At 46.7% G+C, this 23,436-nt stretch overlaps 1 protein-coding gene across 11 annotated transcripts in view; it reads left to right on the top strand.

Annotated features, from left to right (window-relative positions):
• The window catches only part of FHAD1 (forkhead associated phosphopeptide binding domain 1), an 82,712-nt gene that overhangs the window by 34,034 nt on the left and 25,242 nt on the right, over positions 1-23,436 (top strand). For 10 of the 11 annotated variants that reach the window (XM_074975693.1, XM_074975692.1, XM_074975700.1 and 7 more), the window contains 10 exons: positions 1,002-1,154; positions 2,699-2,894; positions 8,443-8,513; positions 9,009-9,146; positions 11,275-11,382; positions 12,227-12,316; positions 13,094-13,319; positions 18,119-18,200; positions 19,947-20,053; positions 21,132-21,291. In XM_074975693.1, coding sequence (XP_074831794.1) covers positions 1,002-1,154; positions 2,699-2,894; positions 8,443-8,513; positions 9,009-9,146; positions 11,275-11,382; positions 12,227-12,316; positions 13,094-13,319; positions 18,119-18,200; positions 19,947-20,053; positions 21,132-21,291 — 1,331 coding nt within the window. The remainder of the gene's footprint in view (positions 1-1,001; positions 1,155-2,698; positions 2,895-8,442; positions 8,514-9,008; positions 9,147-11,274; positions 11,383-12,226; positions 12,317-13,093; positions 13,320-18,118; positions 18,201-19,946; positions 20,054-21,131; positions 21,292-23,436) is intronic. The other variant, XM_074975698.1, reaches the window with a different exon arrangement.

Consider the following 23,436-nt stretch of genomic DNA (forward strand, 5'->3'; position numbering starts at 1 on the left):
AGACTTGTTTCGCCAATTAAAAAGCAAAGGTAATTGCAATGTCTCTCTACCTGTTCCAAACTGTTGGGATTCTTTCCAAGCATATACTTGTGTAAGTTGTTGTTTAAGGCATAATGATTTACTAGTTTCACTTGAAAAATCATCAGTAGCTAACACTGTTCTGTTTCAGAAGAAATGTGATCATTTTCATCTCCAAACTGTGCTTGAGCAAGGGTACTTTAATAGGAAAAATACTTCAGGATAGGCAAAATTTTGCACCAAATTATAGTTTGAATCCTAGATTTCCAAGACTCAGGAAAAGGCTATTTTTGTTTGTTTGTTTCATTTCAGTCTTCAGGATCTGCTGCTGACACTCATGTCATGGCAGTTCTACAAAATGGAGACAATTTGGATTGCACATGAGAGGCACACCTTGATCCTGCAAGGGGCCAAGTGCTTTGGCTCCGATTCAGCAAAGCACTTATCTATGGGTATAAATATCAGCATCCATTGAAGTCAATACTGAATGGCATATACATTTTGGCAAACAACTGCCATTGCATGCAGCAATCCTGAGTGTGTGCGTGCATGTACAGGCGCACACATTTTTTTCATTAGACCCTGCAAATGATTTCAGAGCACAAAACGTACATATGCACTGAGATGCTGTTTTGAACATTTGCCCATTGGTGGTGACGTATGATGATGCTTTCATGGTGCTGGTGGTGGAATATTCCTTAAACCTACTGAGAAAAATTAATTTCTTTGACCTAGATTCTTAAAGTTGTTTAGGATATTCAAAGAAGTCAATGGGAGTTAGACACCTCAATATCTTTGAGGATCCTGGTTGTTAATGTTCAGTAAAGCACCAAAATATTTCAGTTCATTGTTTTATACTGATTTAAGAATTATTGTGGAAATGCATGTTTACATTTACTAAGCTACTCTTTTCAACTCCAGATGTGTGTCTTCCCTTTGCTAGTGTATTTATTTGTTCTTCTGCCTTCATACTCTTTTGTCAGTTAATGGAAAAGATAAGACAAATCATTGATGAAAGACTGCAGATTCATGAAGAGAGGACGTTATTACAGGAGGAAATAAATTCCAAGCACTCCAAAGAGAAGGAACTGTCTAAAAGTGTTGAGGTGTTGAAGAAATCGTTGGATGAATTCCAGGTCACTTGTTTCAGAGCTCTTCGTTTACTGAAAGAGAAGTAGAAGATAATTCAGATATATTGCACATGGTTGGCCAAAGCACAGACTAAAAGCTGTTTAACTGGAGAAGATTTGCTCTATGTAGTACTGAAGAGGTGTACTTCAGCTCTACAAATCAGTGGCTGTGCTTTGTTGGTGTTATGGCTGGTGCAAAATATTTAGGTGAAACATTTGTCCATCACGAAATGCCAGTTAGTCGAAAGCAGAATTTTCCGCTGGTGCATATTGAGTTCAGCAAACCTTTCGAAAGAAACCAAACAACATTCCAGTGGAAACTTACTGTTTCCTGCCAGCATGCATACCTGCCCATCTCACTTGTTCCTTAGCAGCTTGTCTGATGGGGAACTTGGGTACCAGGAGTACCTAAACTCCTAGTGTTCCTGCTTCGTTGGCAGTCTGTTTAGTGGGCGGCTGCAGAGTTGGAACCGCCAGGGTTGGCTGGCTTGTTCTCTTCTCACCTTCTGGGAGCCAGGGAGCCCCAGATTTTTAGAACAGCACACAATCAAATCGGGGTAGTTACGTGTACAAGTGCAAGTTAGACTTCTCACTGGGCAACTGCTGTGAATATACTCTGAATGCGACAGTTATGTGCAACTCTAAAAAAAAAAAAAAAAAAAGCTGCATTTTATTTTATTACTTTCAGCCTTCCAAGTTAGTCTCTTTTGTGTCATTGGGGCATGAAGAGTATAATCCATTTGATGTGAACAAACTTTACTGTTAATGTGAAAAACCCATTTTTGGCCATTCAGACCACTCAGCAGAATGTATTTATTGAAACAGGAGCAAAGATGACCGATCAAAGTTGTAGGCTGGGATTTTAAAAGGGGTTCAAGGGAGTTAGGCACCCAGCTCCCAGTGACTTCCAGTGCTAGATGCAAGACTCTCAAAGATATAGTTTTATTCTTGATTTGACCTGGATAATATTTCTGGGTTATGAGAGTGGAAAATCACATAATTTTGCTTTTTCAGATTTCCTTGAAATAACTGTAATTATTCCCAAGCTTATTGTTGAATGTGTGCTTGACTTTACATTTTAAACCATATCTGACTTTGTGTATGTGTTGATGTAAAGCTAGATTGCCTGAAAACAAGTTTGTGGCTGAGGTTCCTAAAAATTACCAGGGATAATAGTACCAGAGATATAAATATGTTTTACTATGGGTAGAAATTACTCCCCAGCCATCACAGAAATATCAGACATCTGAAATGTGATTGAAAACTCAGCTGAGTCAAGGAGATGTTGGGAGTGACCTTTGCAGGATAGAACCTGGTTTGCCTTCTAATACACATGCAGTACCTGATGAAGTGCACAAATTTGCATTACATCCTGCAGAAACCACTTTCCTGAAAGTCACTGCAATAAATAAATAGGCATCTGTTAAAAAGAGCACAATTGAAGTAGTGATAATACAGTGTATTTTGTTGTAAAGGATATATTGTATTAATTGTCTTTGTAAGACTCAAATGACTCAGAATTGAATTGTTTGTTGATAATTTTTTTTCAGGCTTTCTTAAAGACCTCCTACTGCAGCGATAGTTTGAAAAGAGAGATTTGTAACCTTCAAGATCTATGCATTGACCCCTCTGTCTTGTGGGTCCGCACAGCAGTAGTTGAAATTCTGATCAGTTTACTCGCATGGGTAGAAGCAGTGGAGCATCTCCTGCATGATATAGGGATTAACATGTCTTGCTCCGACAAAGGTTGTAGATTTTCTTTTTCTTACTTGATGTGTAACATTTTTCTTATATACTAAGCATGAGAGTTCAAAATGAAGCTTAAAATACTATCACTTATTAAACTTATAAAACTTGCAGTATTTCACAGCAACTGAGGTTGGATTTAGCAGCTACAGTGTCTTAGAAGAGGGAATCACATGGGGGACCCAGAGAGCAACAGAAAGCACAATTCTTGTGAATGTCAATATCTGAAGAATTTAATAGACAAGAAGAACAAGGTGGGGCACTTTGTGAGCAAGATCACAGTAGAGACCTCTGATACTAGACTTTATTAGCTTTTCTTTTAGTTTTTGTAGCCAGGATTTTCAGAAGAGCTTAATGGAGCAAAGTGCTCATGTAAAATTCATTAACATTTAATGGAAGCTGGGTGCCTAGCTTCCTTATTCTTCTCTGAGAAGCACTAGCTTACCTTATTTGGAACGAGTTTGTGGACCTGCAGCATTGTAGATCATTGTTAATGCCAGTGGTGGAAATGGCAAAAATATAGGATGAGTCCTGGTAAAAAAGGCAGAAGTTGTCATTTTAGTGGTACACTTTTATAGAGTCATGTGTAGAAATACATGGAGAAGTCTTGCTCAATAGTAGGTGTTTCAGGGTAATAAAGATCTTTACTTTTTACAATGCAACCCTAAAAGACATGTTATATAAGCCATGTCTGTGAGAAAACTAACATTAAAAATATAAAAAACAAATATTAAAAATATTAATATGTCAGGGGTTCCAGTTTCTTAGACAGATTGGTCTGTAGGCATACACAGAGTATACAGTTGTGTAGGGCACCACTAGAACCTCTTGGTTGACCTGGTTAGACCCCTTCACGGCTACAAAAGTTGTATCTACATCTGTATCTGCAAAAATGAGCTGCAGATAGCCACATATTTGAAGGGCTCTCAAGAATGTTCCAAAACAAAGCCCCAGTCCTGAAGATCCCCAAACTTGGGGAAGTTTAGACATGGGTTCAAAGCTGTATATGAATTGCATGGGGGGTACTAGCTTTATTATGGCCAAAACCAAGACCCCAGCTCCTGACATTTCAAAACTCTGGAAACTGTGTTGTAAGTTAGCATCTTGGCTCCATCTGCATCTCTTGGGCTGGGCAAGCACTTAGGCATTATCGAATCAGCTGATTTCTGCTGGGGTCATTATTAATTCTGTGTCATTAAAAGAATCAGATCCTGAAGCAATTTCTGCCCATCTGTCTTATTGTAGCCCTGTATTTATGGCATACTGGCACAAAATAACACAGCATAGATGATACCACTGAAACCAGTTTTTCTCAACCTTTCTTTATAAAATACCCCTTTAAAAAAAGATAAGTACCCCCAGACTTTTTTCACGTACCCCTAAGTGTACACATGCCACCAGTTGAAAAACATGGTCCTAAGGTAATTTCAGATCTTGAAACAAGTGCCATTCAACCTTTTCACATCACTGTACCCTTTTCAGAAGTCAGATTTGTTTTGCATCCCACAAAGTTACACCTCAGTTAAAAACTACATACTTATAAAAACATGCAAAAATATCACAGACTATTACTGAACACTTGCCAACTTTCTACCATCTTATTTCCAAATAAATGAATTGGAGTAGAGAAATATTGTACTTACATTTCAGAGTAAGGCATATGAAGCGATAGAAACAACTCATTGTCTGAATGAACATTTAGGTTTTACTGACTTTACTAGCAAAACAAAAAGCAGTCAAGTAGCACTTTAAAGACTAGCAAAATAGTTTATTAGGTGAGCTTTCGTGGGACAGACCCACTTCTTCAGACCATAGCCAGACCAGAACAGACTCAATATTTAAGACACAGAGAACCAAAAACAGTAAGCAAGAAGGACAAATCAGAAAAAGATAATCAAGGTGAGCAAATCAGAGAGTGGAGGGGTGGGGGGGAATATCAAGAATTAGATTGAGCCAAGTATGCAGATGAGCCCCTATAGTGACTCAGAAAGTTCCCATCACGATTTAAACCATGTGTTAATGTGCCGAATTTGAATATAAATGTCAGCTCGTCCACTTCTCTTTCTAAAACGGAGCGATATTTTTTCTTCAGTAACACACATACCTTGAGGTCATTGACAGAATGCCCCATTCCATTAAAATGTTGACTAACTGGTTTGTGGATCTGGAGTGTTTTGATGTCTGTTTTGTGCCCGTTGACCCTTTGTCTAAGGGAGTTAGAAGTCTGTCCAATATACAAAGCATCTGGGCATTGTTGGCACATGATGGCATATATGATGTTAGTAGAGGAGCATGAGAAAAGTGCCCGTGATTCTGTGAGTAACCTGGTTAGGTCCAGTGATGGTATTTCCAGAGGAGATATGTGGACAAAGCTGGCAGCGGGCTTTGTTGCAGGGAAAGGTTCCAGGACTGGTGTTCCTGGGGTATAGACTGTGGCTGTTAGTAAGGATCCTCATGAGGTTGGGAGGTTGTCTGTAGGAGAGAACAGGCATGTCACCCAGGGCCTTCTGGAGTGTAGCATCCTGACTTTACTAGTGTTTTATGTAGCCTGTTGTAAAACTAGGCAAATATCTAGATGAGTTGATATACCTCTTGGAAGACACATACCTCTAAATATGCTATTTATATTTTGGTCTTATGCAATTGTATGTCTTCTTCCATGGCATTTATTCTGTCTTGGTGGTTCTTTTCATTTTGTAATAATAGAAAAGGTTCTTGGGAGTGAATTTAGTTCTGGTAGCTGCTTTAGTGCCAGAGCCTTTGTCTAACTCAGTGAAGCAAGGTAAACAATTATTTTGTCTTTCCATTCCACTTGAATCTGTATTGTGAAACACAGCAATTTCTATTCTGATTTACTGAAAATAAGTTAACTTTGTGTGTGGAAAAACAAACAGGTTTTCATTTCCTGAGGCAGAACAACGTCTCATATGACGCAGCTCACATTATGTAATCTAATCCAAAGGCGATTCAGTGCACTGAGAACAGGGAAATTAATTTTTCTCTCACATGATGTTGCATACAGAGCTGTAAAAATTGTATCTACTCATACAAGTTGAATTAAAAGGGTTCAGTAAAGCAGGAGAGTGTCAAGAGAACCCAAGCTGTTTAGGAAAACCATGCTAAGGCTATTCTAATGCAGTTGTGGCCTATATGGCTTTAAACTTAGTTCCAAAAAGACCAACGGTTGCTATTTTACCTAAGGGAAAGTCAATTTATTCTCTTTTGAAGGAATCACCAAAGCAGAAATAAAGCAACTTTTTGTGATCATCCTTTCAAGGAAAATACTAGTTTCAGGTTGTTCTTAAAATGAGCCTAAGTTGAGGGGGACATTTTATTGTGACTCTATTGCAGGTCACCACACTGGGTTTTTTGATATTTTGCATAATTTGTTTGTTTCTGTAGTTTCCTTATCTTCTTAAAACATACCATATAGCATGTTATAGAACACGGTATGTCATGAAACACATGGTTGTGGTACACATGTTTTTGGCACCTCCTACCCCTTAGCAGATGATGACAGAGATAATATTGTTTGTAACTTGAATAACACATCCAAAATTACATCTACTCTGCATGTTTGGATCTATATGTGAATAACTTTGTATTTAACAAACATAACACTCCTCACAACACTGCTGTGAAGTATAGGTTGAACGTCTCTAGTCTGGCACAGTCAGGATGTGACTGGTGCTGACCGAGAGAATTTGCTGTACCACAGAAGGCCAATATTGTCCAGCAGCATTACCAACACTTCTACGGCTTGATGGGTTCTTAGAAGACATTTAGGGGTAAATTACAACTAAATAACAGCACAGAACACAGAGGCAGGACTGGTGGCTATAAACAAACTTTATGGGCTCATGGGAAACTTGGCCACTCCCATGATAAGTGGTCACCTGGCTAACTAAAATCATGTCAGATTACAGATCTTGCTGTATGAGAGAGATTCAACTTGTAGCCTATTATTATCCCCTTGTCGCACCTGAGGAAGCATGGAGATGTTTAAGAGACATAAGGAGTCTCTTGAGGTAGAGCTGAGACAAGAACCCAGGAGTTCTTGGCTCTCTTGCTACTAGACAGTACTGCCTCTCCAGTATGAGCAAAGGTTTCTTATCCAGTAGCATTATGCTACTCCATTGAAATGTGAGTATCAGCCAAGGAAAAAGCTGATAGTTGTGCCCTCATCATCACAGGTTAGTTACTACATAAATTAATGAATAGGTGGTATGTTCCTTTTTTGTGTGAAAACAGCAGAAGGGGAGAATTTATGTTCGTTAACCCTCCTCTTCTAAGTACCAAAGCATAAGCTACATCTCCTCAGGACTGAAGGACAGCTTGGAAGGGGAATAGCCTGTGGCTGCAAATTTGCACATTAAGCCAGAAAATCCTGAGCAATAGATTTCAAGAAGATCCCTTGTATCTCAGGCCATTCCATACAGAGTCTCCCATGTAAGCGTGACTGCAGGTTCTTCCCCTGCATTAGTAGCAATACCTGTTCCATTGCTATATCACCATGCTCAGCTTCACAGGTATTGTAACGGGTCAAAAAGCCATGGGGATGTGTGCAGGAGGGGAGAAATTTATACTGCTCAAAGTGATGTCAAGTCCTGTAGCAGCTTTCCTCATTGGTTTTATGAAACTGAGATGAACAAGCTATGTAGAATGTATGTGCCTTGACTTCCCCAGTCCTTCCCCTTCTCAGATCATGGATTGTACACGTGTTTTTGGTAAAGAGGAGGCTAGCAGCAGCTCCACTGGGGTATTGACTGATTTGATACAAGCCATTTTCTGACTCTCGTGCATCTGTTTGGTCTCCTCAGCACTGTATAAGGGAGGAGGGTAGACTCCATAGCAGTGGTGTCCAGTAGGAATTCAAAGATCGCACACTTGTGATTGTCATCTTTCCATATTCGCCACGTTATATTATACAAAACTTTATAGAGCCAGGCACTCCCAGCCCCATCTCTAAATAAATGCCCGCCCCCCTCCCCAAAACCAAGCATCCCCAGCCTCCCCACCCACTCTAACGGAATCCCCTCCCACAGAGCCAGGCGCCCGGCGCCCCCAGGCCTTCCCTCATTTTGATTCAATGCCGGCAACTCATCAGAGCCAGAGCCACTGCCAGAGCTGCCACTGCCAGGGTTGCTGCTGGAACCACTGCCAGGGCCACCACCACTACCAGCATGCGCTTCTTCCACCAAGCGATGGGTCACATGCATGGAGTGAGCAGATGGCACTCCCAATCTGCGTCTCTCAGGAGGAGCTGTATTTAAAGGTGCCAAGAGCCAGGGGTTGGCCACCCCCATATTAGCCACATGTGGTGAGTGGCAACCATATTGGACATCCCTGCCCTATAGTGAGAACAGTGAAATCTAGGATCTAAAAGGCCAACCTTGAAGTTATGACAAAACAAACTGCATCATTTGCTACGCATTGCCGTTCATCATCACTTTCCATTGGTAAATGTCCAGATTCGAGAAAATCCCTAGGTAATAAAAAAGAGATTATAAAAAAATCCGTGTCATTTTAATTTTAATTTCTTGCTAAGGAATGACCTTCTACATGAAGAGTCTGCTGGAGAATAATCGTGAAACAATGGGCAGAATTCAAACATTGCAGGTAAAAAAAAAAAAAGTCAAGGGCCTCTTGTAGTGGATTTGTGTTAAGAGAATATATGGTTATAATCATCAACAATCTGGTTTAAAGGCCTTAATGGATTAATGCAGAATGGAGCAGACAGCTGAGTGTAGGATATGCCTTCAATGCAGTGTTATGAAAACAGTCTTTGTCCAATGCCAATTTTATGTGTGAATTCTTTTTCAGAAGTCACTCATTACAAATGTTGTTTAAATGTAATTCTTTTCTGAGCAGTTGTTAAAAAGGTAGTGAAACTCCATGTGATTACTTCTCATTGGCTGTGTCTACATTTGCCCAGCACTTCATTAGTAATCTCCCGTGGCCCTGATTACCATGCCCCCTTTGAAGTTGGGGGCAACGTAGACACCGCCACTGTGCTTAAGCGGCCAGTTCCTCCATGTCTTTTTTTTTTTCTCCTACCATTTTGCTTAAATGCTCAGTTTTTTAATATCTTTGTTTTCTGACATCTCCCTGCAGGCGCAATTAGACAAATTACAGGAATCCCAGAATTCTTTGCTACAGGAGAAGCTGAAAGACCTAAAAGTGGAACATGAGAAAGAATTACAGGACAAGATAAAATTAGTACTTTTAGAAAAAGAAGAAGAAAATAAAAAGGTATAGTAAAGGAGTTTATTTAATTTTTTTTCTTTTCTGCCCAAACAGTACATACAAATACATTGTTATGTTTGGCATATACAAAGATAAACTCTAGCCCCCAAATTCAGATCCAAGTCCAAACTTCTGTGTAGTCCAGCAGAAAAATCCTGACAGCTTGAAGTCAATGGGAGTTTTGCCATAGTTCCAAATGGCACCAGGGTTTTACACTAGGGCTACATCTACACTAGCCAAAAACTTCGAAATGACCATGCAAAGTTTCGAAGTTTACATATTCAGCGCCTCATTAGCATGTGGGCGGCCGCAGCACTTCGAAATTCACGCAGCTCGCTGCCACGCGGCTCGTCCAGAGAGGGCTCCTTTTCGAAAGGACCTCACCTACTTTGAAGTCCCCTTATTCCCATCTGCTCATAGGAATAAGGGGACTTCAAAATAGGTGGGGTCCTTTCGAAAAGGAGCCCCGTCTAGATGAGCCGCGTCAATTTCGAAGTACCGTGGCCGCCCACATGCTAATGAGGCGCTGAATATGTATTTCAGTGCTTCATTAGTAAACTTCTAAATGGCCATTTGCGTGGCCATTTCGAAGTTTTTGGCTAGTGTAGACACGGCCTAGATCTGGTCTTCTGCCTTGGGCCCTGTCTGCATGATTCTGTTCCAGTGAGGAGAGAGATCAAGACTTGCATTTATTGCACACTTAGTAAATGAACATAACAAAGGAAGGGTCCCATAGAAAACAATGTGTCTCTGTTAAAAGCATTGTTGTTTAAGGGATGCACAAAACGGGGGCCACTTGCGGGGGTGAAATTTTTTGGTGGGGTGCGCAGCAAAGTCTTGCTCCTTGCAGCTGCGGTGTCGTTAACAGGGAAAAAAGCCAGCTCTGCAGGAGGGAGTGCAGGTGAGGCACATGCCCCGGCCATTCTTACTCACAATGGGACACTCCCCCTGTCCCCATGTACGCCACCACCGCCTCCCTTCAGCCCAGCATCCGACCCTGCTCCTGCTCCACGCATGGGAAAAGCTGGCGTGCCACCTGCCCCTGCGAGTCCTCCAGCTGTTTTTGATGGGCAGTGCAGCTGCCTCCCCTGCCCCCACTCTGCCATCTAACCGCACTCAGTGCTGCACCAGAGGAACTGCCCCTGCCCCTGCCCTGCTCTTTCCATTCTCTCTCCCCCCACCAGCTGTGGCCTCCGCTGGCTCCCCACCTCCACCCCATGGCCTCTGCCGCCAAGGAAGCGCAGTGCGTCACTTCAGGAGACCACTGCTTGCTTCCAGGGTATCCCCTTTTGTTTATCAAATGAGTGATATTTAAAATGGGGATATTGATTTATTTGTTTATGAAGTGCTTTGATAATTTTGTATGAAAGACACTTTATAGAAGCCGTGTAATTTATTTAGTAGTGATATTGTTTAGAATGCATCCCCGGGGGGTTGAAGCTGGAATCAGTGTCTCACCTTTCTTCCCCTCATATGCCAAAGTATACTATGGAAAACGGAGGGAAGATGACATAAATGGATCCCTTTGTAAAACTGCTATAGCCTGCCTCGTGGAAATAGCCCTCCACAAGTGAAATAGATCAGCATATATATTTGTGAAGAAAAATGTCCCTGTTAGGTGAAATTTTGTGCTGTCAGTTTACCAATCTTTGCTGAGTTTCTTTACATTCAGGAAAATATAGATTGCCAAAATACTTGGGGTTAGTGGCAGAGGCAAAATGTATTGAGAAAACAAAAAACAGTTCTCCCCAACTTGACTTAATTTCTTGCTCATGGCCATATTTCAATGACACTGTATATTACAATTTTGCCTGAACTATTCATCAGTCTGCTCTTGAACTTCCTTCCCAGAGTTTGATTTTCAAACTAATCAGTTGATCAGCAGCCTGTTCACTTCGTCTTTTTTTTTCTCCTTTTTTGTCATCTCTGTCTCGGGGAAGTAACCTTCACTCTTCTTTTAAAGTGGTGCTAAGTCCTGCTAACATTCCTTCATAATCTGTCCTTCCTCCAAAACCCAAACTCGTATTAGATTCTCTCTGCATTTTCCATTTTCAACAATGTCCTTCCTCTATCTAATATTTCTTTATTACAAAAACTATTGGTACTTGGATTATAATTTGATATGATTTCTCAGGTTCTGGACAGTGCTGTTGCCCAGGAAAAAGATAAATTAAAGGACTGTTTAGAGGACGAAAAGAAGAAGGTCCAACATTTGGAAAACCAGCGGAGACATTTGACTGAGGTATTTAGAAATTTGAAGAGATACATTTCCATTTTCAAAATCCAGTTTAACCTTGGAGCCCGCTTGATAGTGTTCCATTAGGAATCCCGTGATTTCAGTCTCAGGCCAAACTTCAACAGCAGATGAATGTGTGAGCTATACATCCAGCATGTGTATGCACACACCAAACACACACATTTTGTGATAACCGTTTTGGGTACGTGCCAGTCATCCATAAGACTCTGAAAGGATTAAGGACTAAGAAGCAAGGGAAGCAGCCAGTAAATAAAGCAGATGAGGATCTGCACCACTTTATTTATAGTCAGATCAAAGTACCTGCAGCTGTATTTCTCTGCAGCAGCAGTGATATGCAGTCAAGGTGTCTTTTTGCTGTTAATGTTCCAAAAACAATATATACTTTCTTTGTCCCTATTCAAAAGGCTGCATTTGTCACTAATTTGAATGAACTCTAGTACAGTAATAGCTAGTGAGCGACCTCTGACCTTTTTTAAAAATGTGCAGCAGAATGCAAAGTACATAATTGTGAGTTTCTCCAATTACAATATTTAATAGCCACAATTAAAAAATAATTACTACATACTTAGTTCTTAGATTTATTGCAAATGTCTGGTGCTTAAATAAAACACTTAAATCATGTTTATGACTGTGAACCAAATCCACCATTGGTATAAGAGGGAGCATCGCCACTGACTTCATTGGGCATGTGTTCAACTTACACACAATGATGAATTTTCCCAGAGATTCCAATGAGTTGAGTTGTATTCGAATAGCTTTCAACTCCATTAGGAGTGGAAGGAAATATTCTGGTTCTTTTTTCTCATCTACTGCTTATTATCTGATTTAGATAATTGAAGTTAAAATGAATGAAGAAGAAACAATAAATGCTAAACTAAGAGAAGCAGTGGACAGCTTAGAAGAGGCTACAAAGAGAGAGGTAACTACAATGGAAAGAATATAGTTACTAGGTTTTGCATTTTACATGCTTTTGTTTCAGTGCAGTTACGTAACCAGTCGTACTCCACCAGTCCATACATACCACTATAATCATGAGCTGGGGGAAGAAGAGAGGAGCCGAAAGTATGGACAAGGAATAGGCAGCACACAGGCAGTGGCCAAGGGAAGCTGAAATAGCCTGTGTTGGGGGCTGCAACAGCAACAACTGGGCTCCAGTGGCAGGATCCCTGAAGCAGGGAAAGCAGGCAGTGAAAGAACCAGTGTTGGCTGTAAGCTGAGTGCTTGGGCGGCCACCCAGGAGAGATTCAGGTTCTGCCCAGCTGATTAGCAGAGCTCCCACAGCTGGCAGCATGTGTTTTTATTGGTGGTGCACATCCACACATGCCTCCATGCATGTAACAAAACTTATTCCACACATGAGTGGAAAAAATTAAAGGGAATATTGGCAAAACTCTGAGCATGCCCTTGAACTTCAAACATTCGCATTTTGCCGGTGCTTGTCTCTCAGCAGGGAATGTAAACCAGTGTCACAATGTCTGGGCTGGGACTCAGAATGGATATCAGCTCTTGTTCCTGTTCATGAAACACAGCTTGTTCCTTCACTTCTATTATGATACGGAATCAAAGTTAGGAGCAGAGGGCTTTGAAAAATTTCTGCAGTATCCGCTAGACTGAAGATTAAGAACATTATCCCTCAAAAACTCCTTTCACATTTAAAGTTCACAAATTTCTTATTGACTTAATAAATGTTTCCTAGGCCATGTTGCAAGAGCACGTGTTGATGCAGGACAGACATCTAACACTCATTCAAGATGAGAATGAGTTACTGAAACAAAATATTCAGAAAGAGATAATGGAATATAAAGAACAAATCAAGCAACATTCAGAGACAATTGTGGCTTTAGAAGACAAATTGCAGGAAGCCAAAGAGCATCAGAAGAATATAGAGGAGGAAAATGTAGCTCTACGGGAGAAAATAGAAAGTAGGTAAATGTAAGCGTGGGAGCTTATTTTTAATTGTAAACACTCAGGTAAGTTTAAATTAGCTGCACACTTACTGTGGTACATTGGCTTATACTCTGAAAGAATATTCCTGTATGTGTTGTTCTGAGATCTGTCTGTATGTTCAAGGAACTCAAGAATAATCTCAGTCAATGTTTCTTTTTCCACAAGTATGACTAATATAGTTATAAAAAGTCTCTTTATTTCACTATATTTTCTATTATAACTTTTGCAGATGCACTCAAGTTGTGCAAACATGAAGGATCTGTAACCTTTGAAATCAATGGGATTTAACCACATACTTGGAATTAAGCATGTTTTAAGTGCTCCTGAATAGGAAGGGACTTAAGTACATGTTTAAAATTTTTCCTGACTTGGCACCTAAGTTACTGTCAGGATGAAGGACCAAATATAACATTTTTTGTATAATGTGCCATTGTTGTTAAGCCTACTATTTCCTTGTTGTGATTTGCTGCCTATTAGTACAAAGATACTAAAGTCTCAATTTGAACAGACAAACTTACGAAAGGGAAGCACCTAATCAAACAATGTTATTCACTTGGGCTACGTCTACACGTGTATGCTACATCAAAATAGCTTATTTCGATGTAGCAACATCGAAATAAGCTATTTCGATGAATAACGTCTACACATCCTGCAGGGCTGGTGCCATCGACGTTCAACGTCGATGTTGGGCAGCACCACATCGAAGTAGGCGCTGTGGGGGAGCGTCTACACGCCAAAGTAGCACACATCAAAACAAGGGTGCCAGGAACAGCTGCAGACAGGGTCACAGGGCGGACTAGCACTTCTGGGGCAACAGCTAGCCACTCCCTTAAAGGGCCCCTCCCAGACACACTCAGCCTGCACAGCACGCGGTCTGCAGAGCCATAGGCACACACACCTCGGCGACACAGTTATGGACCCCCAGCAGCAGCAGCCAGAGGTCCACCCAGCCGCCCTTGTAGGAGCAGTGCTCACCCTGCTCAATGCCATGCAGGAGGCAGCTGATCACATTCTAGCCACAGAAGAGGAGCTGCCCCCAGGGGAGGAGGAAGCAACCCCAGACCCTGCAGCCCCCCAACCCCCTGCCCCCCGGCTGCACATGCCGCTGGCTGTGGAGCTACCCCACGAGCACTGACTGGTGGAAGCGGCTGGTGCTCGGCGAGTGGGATGACAACCGCTGGCTCCAGAACTTCCGTATGAGCCGGCAGACATTTCTGGAGCTCTGCCAGTGGCTCACCCCCGCACTGAGGCACCAGGACACCGCCATGTGGCGTGCCCTCAGCATGGAGGAATGGGTCGGCATTGCTGTCTGGAAGCTGGCTGCTCCAGACAGCTACCGATCCGTGGGCCAGCAGTCTGGCATCGGCAAGGCCACCGTCGGGGCTGTCCTCATGGAGGTAAGAGGACCCACGGGGAGGGGGAGGCAGCCCTGGGAGGGGAGGGGAGCCCTGGCAGAGGAGGGCCAGACACACCCTGCACACCCCTCACTGGTGCTCTCCCATGTCCTTCCCCTGCAGGTCGTCTGTGCCATCAACGCCTTGCTCCTCCACAGGCTCGTGCGGCTTGGGGACACGGATGCTGCCATCGCGGGGTTTGCCACCCTGGGCTTCCCCAGTTGCTTCGGGGCTCTGGATGGGACCCATATCCCCATCCGTGCCCCGGAGCACAGTGGAAGACGCTTCTTAAACAGGAAGGGCCACCATTCTGTGGTCCTCCAGGCCTTGGTGGACAGCCAGGGCCGCCTCCTGGACATATATGTTGGCTGGCCTGGCAGCACCCACGACACCTGGGTATTCCGGAATTCGGGCCTGTGCCGCCGGCTGGAGGCAGGGACCTACATCCCCCAGTGGGAGATCCCTGTGGGGGACACCACCATGCCCCTCTGCGTCATCGCAGACGTGACATACCCCCTCCGGCCCTGGCTCATGCACCCTTACACGGGCCATCTGTCAGCCAGCCAGGAGCACTTCAACATGCGCTTGAACCACGCGCGCCAGGTGGTTGAGCGCACATTTGGCTGCCTCAAAGGGCGCTGGAGGTGTCTCCTCACCCGCCTTGATGCAGGCCCCACCAACATCCCCCAGACTGTGGGCGCGTGCAGCACCCTCCACAACCTGGTCGAGAGCAAGGGGTAGGCCTTCTTTCAGGGCTGGGCTGTGGAGGCTGTCAGGGCCAATATGCAGCCACCCGCTGCCCCCAGTCGCCAGGTGGACCCCGAAGGGGTCCGGGTCCGGGAGGCCCTGCGGGCCCATTTCAATGAGGCTGCAGGGTGAATGCTGGCAGGCCCCCCACTGCACCCCCCCATCCTCCACAACACTCCCTGCCCCTAGGCCCACACCACAGAGCACCCGAGAGCACACACCCCCCCACTTTTCTTGTAAATAAAAATAGACCTGTTGTTCATGAAACCAGAACACGTTGAACTCTTATTATTATGATATTATTTACAACCAATATAAATATTATTTATATTATATGATGATAAGGAAAAAAAAGGGGAAGACAAGGAAGGGGAGAACTATTTACATGGGGGGGCAGGTATCATAAAATAACAGGGGTCTAATACAAACTGTATACAAAACACAAGTAAAAGGGGATATGTACAAAGGGGGGGGGGCCACGTCCTGGGCCCCGCACCCACTAATGTCCAGCGCTGGGGGTGGGCGGCTGCGACCCGCGCCTCGGCCTCAGCCCTGGCCGGGGCTGGCTGGGGGCCGGGTGGACCAGAAGATATGGCCGGCGGGTGTCAGCAGGCCCCAGGTCCCCCTTGGTGGAAGGCCCCTCGGTGGTGGACGGCAGTGTGACGGCGGGTGGAGCAGCGGGTGGAGCAGGCAGGGCGGGCAGAGCAGCGGTCGGCGCGGCATGAGGGGCCCGGTAGTCGGCTATGCGCTCGAAAGTGTGCATAAAGGCCCCCCATGCCTCCTGGCGCCAGGCCAGCACCCACTTCTGCAGATGGAGCCGCCACTCCTCCACCCGCAGGCGCTGCTCCGAGACCTCCAGCTGCCGCCGGAGGATCGCCAGTAGCTGGGGGTCTGTCGCCGTCCATGGGTGGTGCTGGGTCCGCCGTCGTCCCCACTCTGGGGCTGGTCGGTGCTCTGCCGAGGGGCTGGCCTGGAATGATGGCCCTGGTGGGCTCTCCGGGACCACTGACACCTCGCCGGCTCTCTCCGGTCCCTCCGATGGTGCAGCTGCGGAACACGGGGGGAAGAAGAGTGGACACAGCCGTTAGTGTGGGCCCCGAGCTGTGGACCTTGTCCCCCCACCCCTCTGCTGCTGGTTCCCCATCCTCATCCCTGGGAGATGCTGCACCTGCTGATGGGTGTCCCACCCCCTCCCCCCGGGGGACCCTAGGTTCCGCTCCCCCTATCCCCAGGGATGGGGCATGGCACTGTCGTGCTGGGGGGGCAGGGGCTGATGCACTCTTCTGAGGGACATGCCACTGCTGTCCTTGGGGCCATGGTCATTTGGGCATGTGGAGGGCCCTGGTCATGTCTGTTGCCCCCACCCCTCAACCCCAGGGATGTGCACCGGGGGGGTACATACCTGATGGTCCGCTCCCACGGTCAGGGGACACCCGGTGGGCAGATGCCCTGCTGGAGCTCCGGGACGGCAGCGCGATCCGGAGTCCCCCATCGCTGGAGGAGGATCCCCCCTCCTCCTCCTCCTCCAGTGTCCCAGGGGTGGGTTCCTGGGGGGGCCCCTGGGGTGCGGGGCTTGCCTCCGGGGCGCACTCCGTCTCTGGGGCCTGCTGGGGCTCGTCGGCTGAGGTGTCAAGAGTGGCCGGAGGGGAGGAGGTGTGCCGGGGGCCCAGGATTTCCCTGAGCTCCCTGTAAAAGGGGCAAGTGATGGGGGTGGCCCCAGATCGGCTGGCCGCATCCCGGGCCCGGGCGTAACCCTGCCGCAGCTCCTTAACCTTACTCCTGACGTGGTCAGGAGTGTGGGCAGGGTGACCCCGGGCGGCCAGGCCCTCGGCCAGCCAAGCGAACGCATCCGCGTTCCGCCTCTTGCTCCCCATTACCTGGAGCACCTCCTCCTCGCTCCAGAGCCCCAGCAGGTCCTGAAGCTCGGCCTCCGTCCAGGAGGGGCCCCGCTGCTTCTTCCCAGGCTGGCTGCCAGCCTGGGAGCCCTGGCTCCCCTTGGGGGGGTGCCCTGGGGTCGCTTGGGGGGCTGGCGGATGGCCATCGCAGCGGGCAGGTGTCTCTGGGCTGCTGTGAGACGTGCAGGCCGGCCACGTGGCTGTGCTGCCGCCTGCACGCTCTCACAGCTTCTTGCACAGGAAGGCAGGGGGCGGGGACCTTTAAGGGGCTGCTGCACGCGGTGACCATCGAGCTCAGGGCCTGGAGAGAGCGTCTCTCAACCCCTCAGCTGATGGCCGCCATGGCGGACCCCGCTATTTCGATGTTGCGGGACGCACATCGGCTACACGTGCCCTATTTCAACGTTGAACGTCAAAGTAGGGCGCTATTCCCATCTCCTCATGGGGATAGCGACTTTAACGTCTCACCACCTTACATCGATGTCAACTTCGAAATAGTGCCCGCCACGTGTAGTCGTGGCGGGCGCTATTTCGAAGTTGGCGCAGCTACTTCGAAGTAGCCAGCACGTGTAGACGTGGCTTTGGTGAGGGAAATCAACTGAACAATCTCTCAATAGCCCTCTACTAAGCTCAAGTCACATCACAAAAGCAAATAAGCCTCAAGTACCCATAAGTTTTGAGACTAAACCAATGACTTAATTGATTGTAAATAATCTTGGTTTCATTTTTTTTCTTTAGTATTTCAGAAAGCGCCTCAGAAATCAGCATCACCTGTTTCACAACAGCTTTCTGACAATGAGGAGGCCCACGTTCCTCTGATGTAAGCAACTGAAAACTTTCTCCTGAGTTTGATCATCATGTAAAAGGGTTCAAGAAAAACTAGTAATCAGGAACAGACTTTTAAAAGCCCAAGGGCCTGATTCTCATTTATACTCAGCCCCCTTGAGATCACAAGGAGTGACCCCTTGGGTGTAAATGGAAGTTATTCACACTGTCCAGTCTCTAAGGTATGTCAACACAGCAAAGAAAAACCCTGTCGCTGGACTCTGGCAGCTGTCTTGGGTTCAGGGAGCTCAGGCTGTGTGGGGTGTTTTCACTGCTGTCTAAGCTCTGACCTCAGGCTCCTGGGATCTCCCACCCTGCAGGGTCCTAGAGCCTGGAATCCAGCCCAACCCCGGAAATCTCCATAGCAGTGAAACAGCCGCAGAGTCCAAGCCCAGGTCAGCTGGCAAGGCCCAGCCAGGGGTTTTTCTTTGATGTGTAGACGTACCCTTGGTGTAACTGCGTGGGCCCCTCTGCACATTTAAATATGAAGTGATTCATACATAAGAAGGGAACCAGTCTTTATATCATTGTATATTTGTGGCTTTTCTTCCATTTTGTGTCACTGTGGGGCACTTAAAGTATATTAAGCTGCAAAATCATGTAGCAGGTAGCTCTGACATTGCACTGACTCCTGCATTCATTGCTTTTGTGGATTTGAGCATGGATGGCCACTCTACTGTCCACAGGCCAAGAGATGGCTCTCAGAGTTCTACACTGTGATCCACAGCTGCTCTTATCTTCACCATTGAGCAGCATGCCTGAGACTGTTACACATGCCTGATTGGAGTAGGTCTGATGCAAAATACTGTCATTTTATCTGTCATCCATTCTGCATCATCTAAGTTTGTTTGCTTGAATTAAGAAATGAGAGAGACACTAATACCTAACTCTGGCTACGTCTACACATGCACGCTACATCGAAATAGCTTATTTTGATGTAGTGACATCGAAATAGGCTATTTCGATGAATAACGTCTACACGTCCTCCAGGGCTGGCAACGTCGACGTTCAACTTCGACGTTGGGCAGCACCACATCGAAATAGGCGCTGCGAGGGAACGTCTACACACCAAAGTAGCACACATCGAAATAAGCAGCCAGGAACAGCTGCAGACAGGGTCACAGGGCGGACTCAACAGCAAGCCGCTCCCTTAAAGGGCCCCTCCCAGACACAGTTGCACTAAACAACACAAGATCCACAGAGCCGACAACTGGTTGCAGACTCTGTGCATGCAGCATGGATCCCCAGCTGCCGCAGCAGCAGCCAGAAGCCCTGGGCTAAGGGCTACTGCACACGGTGACCATAGAGCCCCGCAGGGGCTGGAGGGAGAGTGTCTCTCAACCCCTCAGCTGACGGCCGCCATGGAGGACCCCGCTATTTTGATGTTGCGGGACGCGGATCGGCTACACATGCCCTACTTCGACGTTCAACTTTGAAGTAGGGCGCTATTCCCATCCCCTCATGGGGTTAGCGACTTCGACATCTCGCCGCCTAACGTCGATTTCAACTTCGAAATAGCGCCCAACACGTGTAGCCATGACGGGCGCTATTTCGAAGTTGGTGCCGCTACTTCGAAGTAGCGTGCACGTGTAGACGCGGCCTCTGTGTGCCTGGGTTTCAGGCATTTAAAATAACTACATTTGTGTATGGTCCTCACATGATGTTACTCATGTATACTTTATGTAATAATAATCTTCCAAATGAAATTGGGTTTTGCAATTATGTGCCTCATGAATTTCAGAGGAGAATTATCAGCTGCTCGGAAGGAAATCCTGTCCAAACAGGCTATCATTTTGGGATTAAAGAAAGACCTCTCAGAAGCCAGAGCCAGAATGTCGGATATGATAGGTCTGTGAAATGTATAAAGTGATGTACCATACTACCATGACTTCTTCCAGAACATACTTAGAGAACAGGTGCTAATAGAAGAAGAAACAAGTTAGTGAAAATGGATATTACTTTGTCACTGGAAAATTGTCATTGAAGGTCTATGCAAAAGGAAAATTGTCTATTTTCTTTGGCTGAGTAAATTCCACTTTGGATTTAGCAAAAAGAAATTGAGATTTTCAAAAGTTGCTAATGAGTTTGGATGCCTCTATTTTTGGATACCCAACCTGAGATGCCTTAAGAGGGCCTGGTTTTCAGAAAGTGAAAATCAGCCTCCTATGAGAAGTCTCGGACTGGTTATCCAATAAGCGTTAGACACTTTAGAACATTTGGATCATAGTTCTGAAATGTTTTGTCCTTTAGGGTTTCAGTGTTGTATTCTGCATAGGAAGGAATATCATGGAATAGAGTCTGGAAAAATAGTTTTAAAACTAGAAATGCGAGTATCTGATATATTTAGTGTGCTGGTGGCCATGGAATATGGGTGCAGTTACTTCCCTTACGAACAACATGTTCATGTAAACTGTCCACAATAAACAACCTACCTCATCCCAGTACTTTTCCAACCCAGAAGAAAAACGATTGTTTAAGTGAGAAAATATGCCTTGCACTGGGTGAGTTCTAAGGGGCAGTAAACTCAAGCCCTAAAAGACTGCCAGAGTTAGTGAATTCTACAGCAGATGTATTTTGGTGTACACAGCTATGGACTGTTGGAAAAAACATCTCCATTGATCTCAGATACCATGATGTTGCATGGGGAATGAGGGTGGTTGAAGCACTGGAATGGGTTACCTAGGGTGGTGGTGGAACTTCCATCCCTAGAGGTTTTAAATCCCAGCTTGACAAAGTCCTGGCTGGGAAGATCTAATTAGGCTTGGTCTTGCTTTGGACAGTGGGCTGGACTCAATGACCTCTTGAGCCCTATGATTTTGTGATTCTGTGAGGAGAAAGATTCTCGAAAACCCTGATCCTCAAAGACTTGAAGACACCCAGCAGAAACTAAGGTAGCCGATAACCATTGAAACTTCTCTCTATACAGGAGAACTCAGTGAGAAACAAAAGATGGAACTGGAGCGGACCCTTATTCTTGTTAGAAGCCAAGAGAGTGAACTGAACAAGCTTAGAGAGAAGCTAGTTCAGATGTCAGACCTTGTGGACAAGAAAGATAAAGACCTGAGAACTTTGGCTGAAGAATTAAGGTACAAGCCATCGCAATAGAAACAACAGCCCATCAAAATCTTCTACTGACTTCCTAAAGTCAAATGTGTATTTTATTTAGCTAATTACCAGAAGTCCCCAGTGGGGCAGGATGTTAGACCATGGATCCTGGCTCCCCAGGCCTGTCCTTGGATGGTGGGGGGCTGGTTTGGGACATGGCTCCCAGCCCCACTGCCTGCCCCTAGGTTAAGAGGCTGGGTCAGCTCATGGCTGTCAGCCCTCCTACCTTATCCCCCTGTGGGGACCTGGTTGGACTGCAACTCCTGGGCCCCCACCTGTTCTTGGGGGGGGCAGGTCACATGGCAGATCCCGCCCCTGCACCTGTCCTCTGAGGGTGTGGGGGGGGTGGCTTGGTCTGTGACTCCTGGGCCCCCACCTGACCTTGGGGAGGTGGGCTGCAGCTCCAAGACCCGCTCTGTCTGTCTTTGGTGGGGATGGTTTGGGCCACAGCTCCCAGCCCCCTCACCTGTCCTCCAGAGGTATAGGCAGTTTGGACCCTGGTTCCCAGCCCCCCACTTGTCCCTGGGGTGTGGGGGTGGGTGAGTCAGGCCCCAGCCTGAGATCCAGGAGGGCCAGGGTCAGGATTGGGCCATGTTCCCCGGCCCTAGCGTGACCTCCGGGGTGGCCAAGGCCTGGCCCTGGAAATAGACCTGGCCTGAGTGCTGGGGGCAGAGGGGTTGAGAATGGAGCCGTGGAGACTGGGGCCTTGCTGTGATGCTGGGCCCGGCCCTGGTCTGAGCTCTGGGTTGGCTGGGGAGGGCTGGGCTGAGTCAGGGTATAGCAATGGGCCTGGCCTGAGCTGCAGGGAGGTTGTGGGGTGGGGTGGGGGCGCGCACAATGGCTTCTTCCCCCAGTTCTTGCCAAAGTGGATGGGGTGTGTAGAGGCCAGAGTGGCAGGCGGGGCAGGACTCATGGGGTGGGGGGCAGGGACAAGTTTCCTGGCTCCCAACATGTTGGGGGGTCCAATTGTGGGGGTCCTGGGGGGAGCAGCAGGGCTCTCCCTGTGGGGCACAGGGAGGTGTTTACCCATCTGGAGTCAGGCAGAGTCAAAAACCCCATTTCCACATGGCCACTGCTTTGCTGCTGTGGCTGCCCTCAGTGATCGCTCTGCATTATGGCTGTTTCCTGTGTTCACGGCCCCCCATGGTGAGTCAGAAATATATCTTCTTCTTCGAGTGGTCCCCGTGGGTGCTCCACAGTAGGTGTCGGGCTCGCCCCGGCGCCGCAGCTCGGAAAATCTTCAGCAGTCTCCGTCGGGTCGCGCATGCACCGATGCGCGTCTGCTCTTTGCGCGCTTACGGTCACGTGCGCGATCCGGTCCCCGCCAGTTCCTTCTCAACCGCTAACGGCTGCAGACGGAATCCTCTCTGGCTCCAACGCCTAAGACAGATAAATCTTATTTTTTTCTCGTGTTAATAGTTTTTAACAGTTCATAGTTAGCAGTTCTATAGTTATTATAGTTAGTTACTCTGTTAAAAGTTGTTTAAAGCTAAAGACTATCTTAAAACCGCAGCGGCCGCCTCCGGGCGGGCCTGCTGTTTTTGTTTGTCGGCCTTCAAAGGCCAACGGTTATTAACATCACATAACAGACTATTAAGTGTGCTATTAGCACCTAAGGACTCAGAGTTAAGTTTTAACAATGCCATCCCCCGGCTTTAAGAGGTGTGAATCTTGCCAGGAGGCCATGCCTGCTTCGGATGGCCATAGCAGATGCATACGGTGCCTCGGGGAGACGCACATTCCCCAGAAGTGCTCCCATTGTTCCAAGTTGACTAATAGAGCTAGAAAAGATAGAGAAATGAGGCTGAAGATGCTGCTAGTTGACAAAGCACTTCAGCCTGCCTCATCGGAGGCAACACATGCGGAGGGCTCTTCAGGATCGCACAAGAGGAAGGCTGCCTCTTTGACCTCCTCTGCGCAGAAGAAAAGAAGAGCCTCGCCTACTCGATCCCTGCCCCTTACTGTTGGGAGCGGGACGAGTGTAACAAAGGGCCCGCGCACGCTGGCTTCCTCCACTGGTAAAGCTGCGGCGCATGCAACCACTCAAGGCCCTGCAGCTACTGGGGAGACGGCACCGAGAGCCATGCGGGCACTAGTCAGTCCGGCACTGGCTACTGCGGCACTGA

Source organism: Carettochelys insculpta, chromosome 23 (assembly GCF_033958435.1).
Source record: "Carettochelys insculpta isolate YL-2023 chromosome 23, ASM3395843v1, whole genome shotgun sequence".
In the NCBI taxonomy this organism is placed as follows: Eukaryota; Metazoa; Chordata; order Testudines; family Carettochelyidae; genus Carettochelys; species Carettochelys insculpta.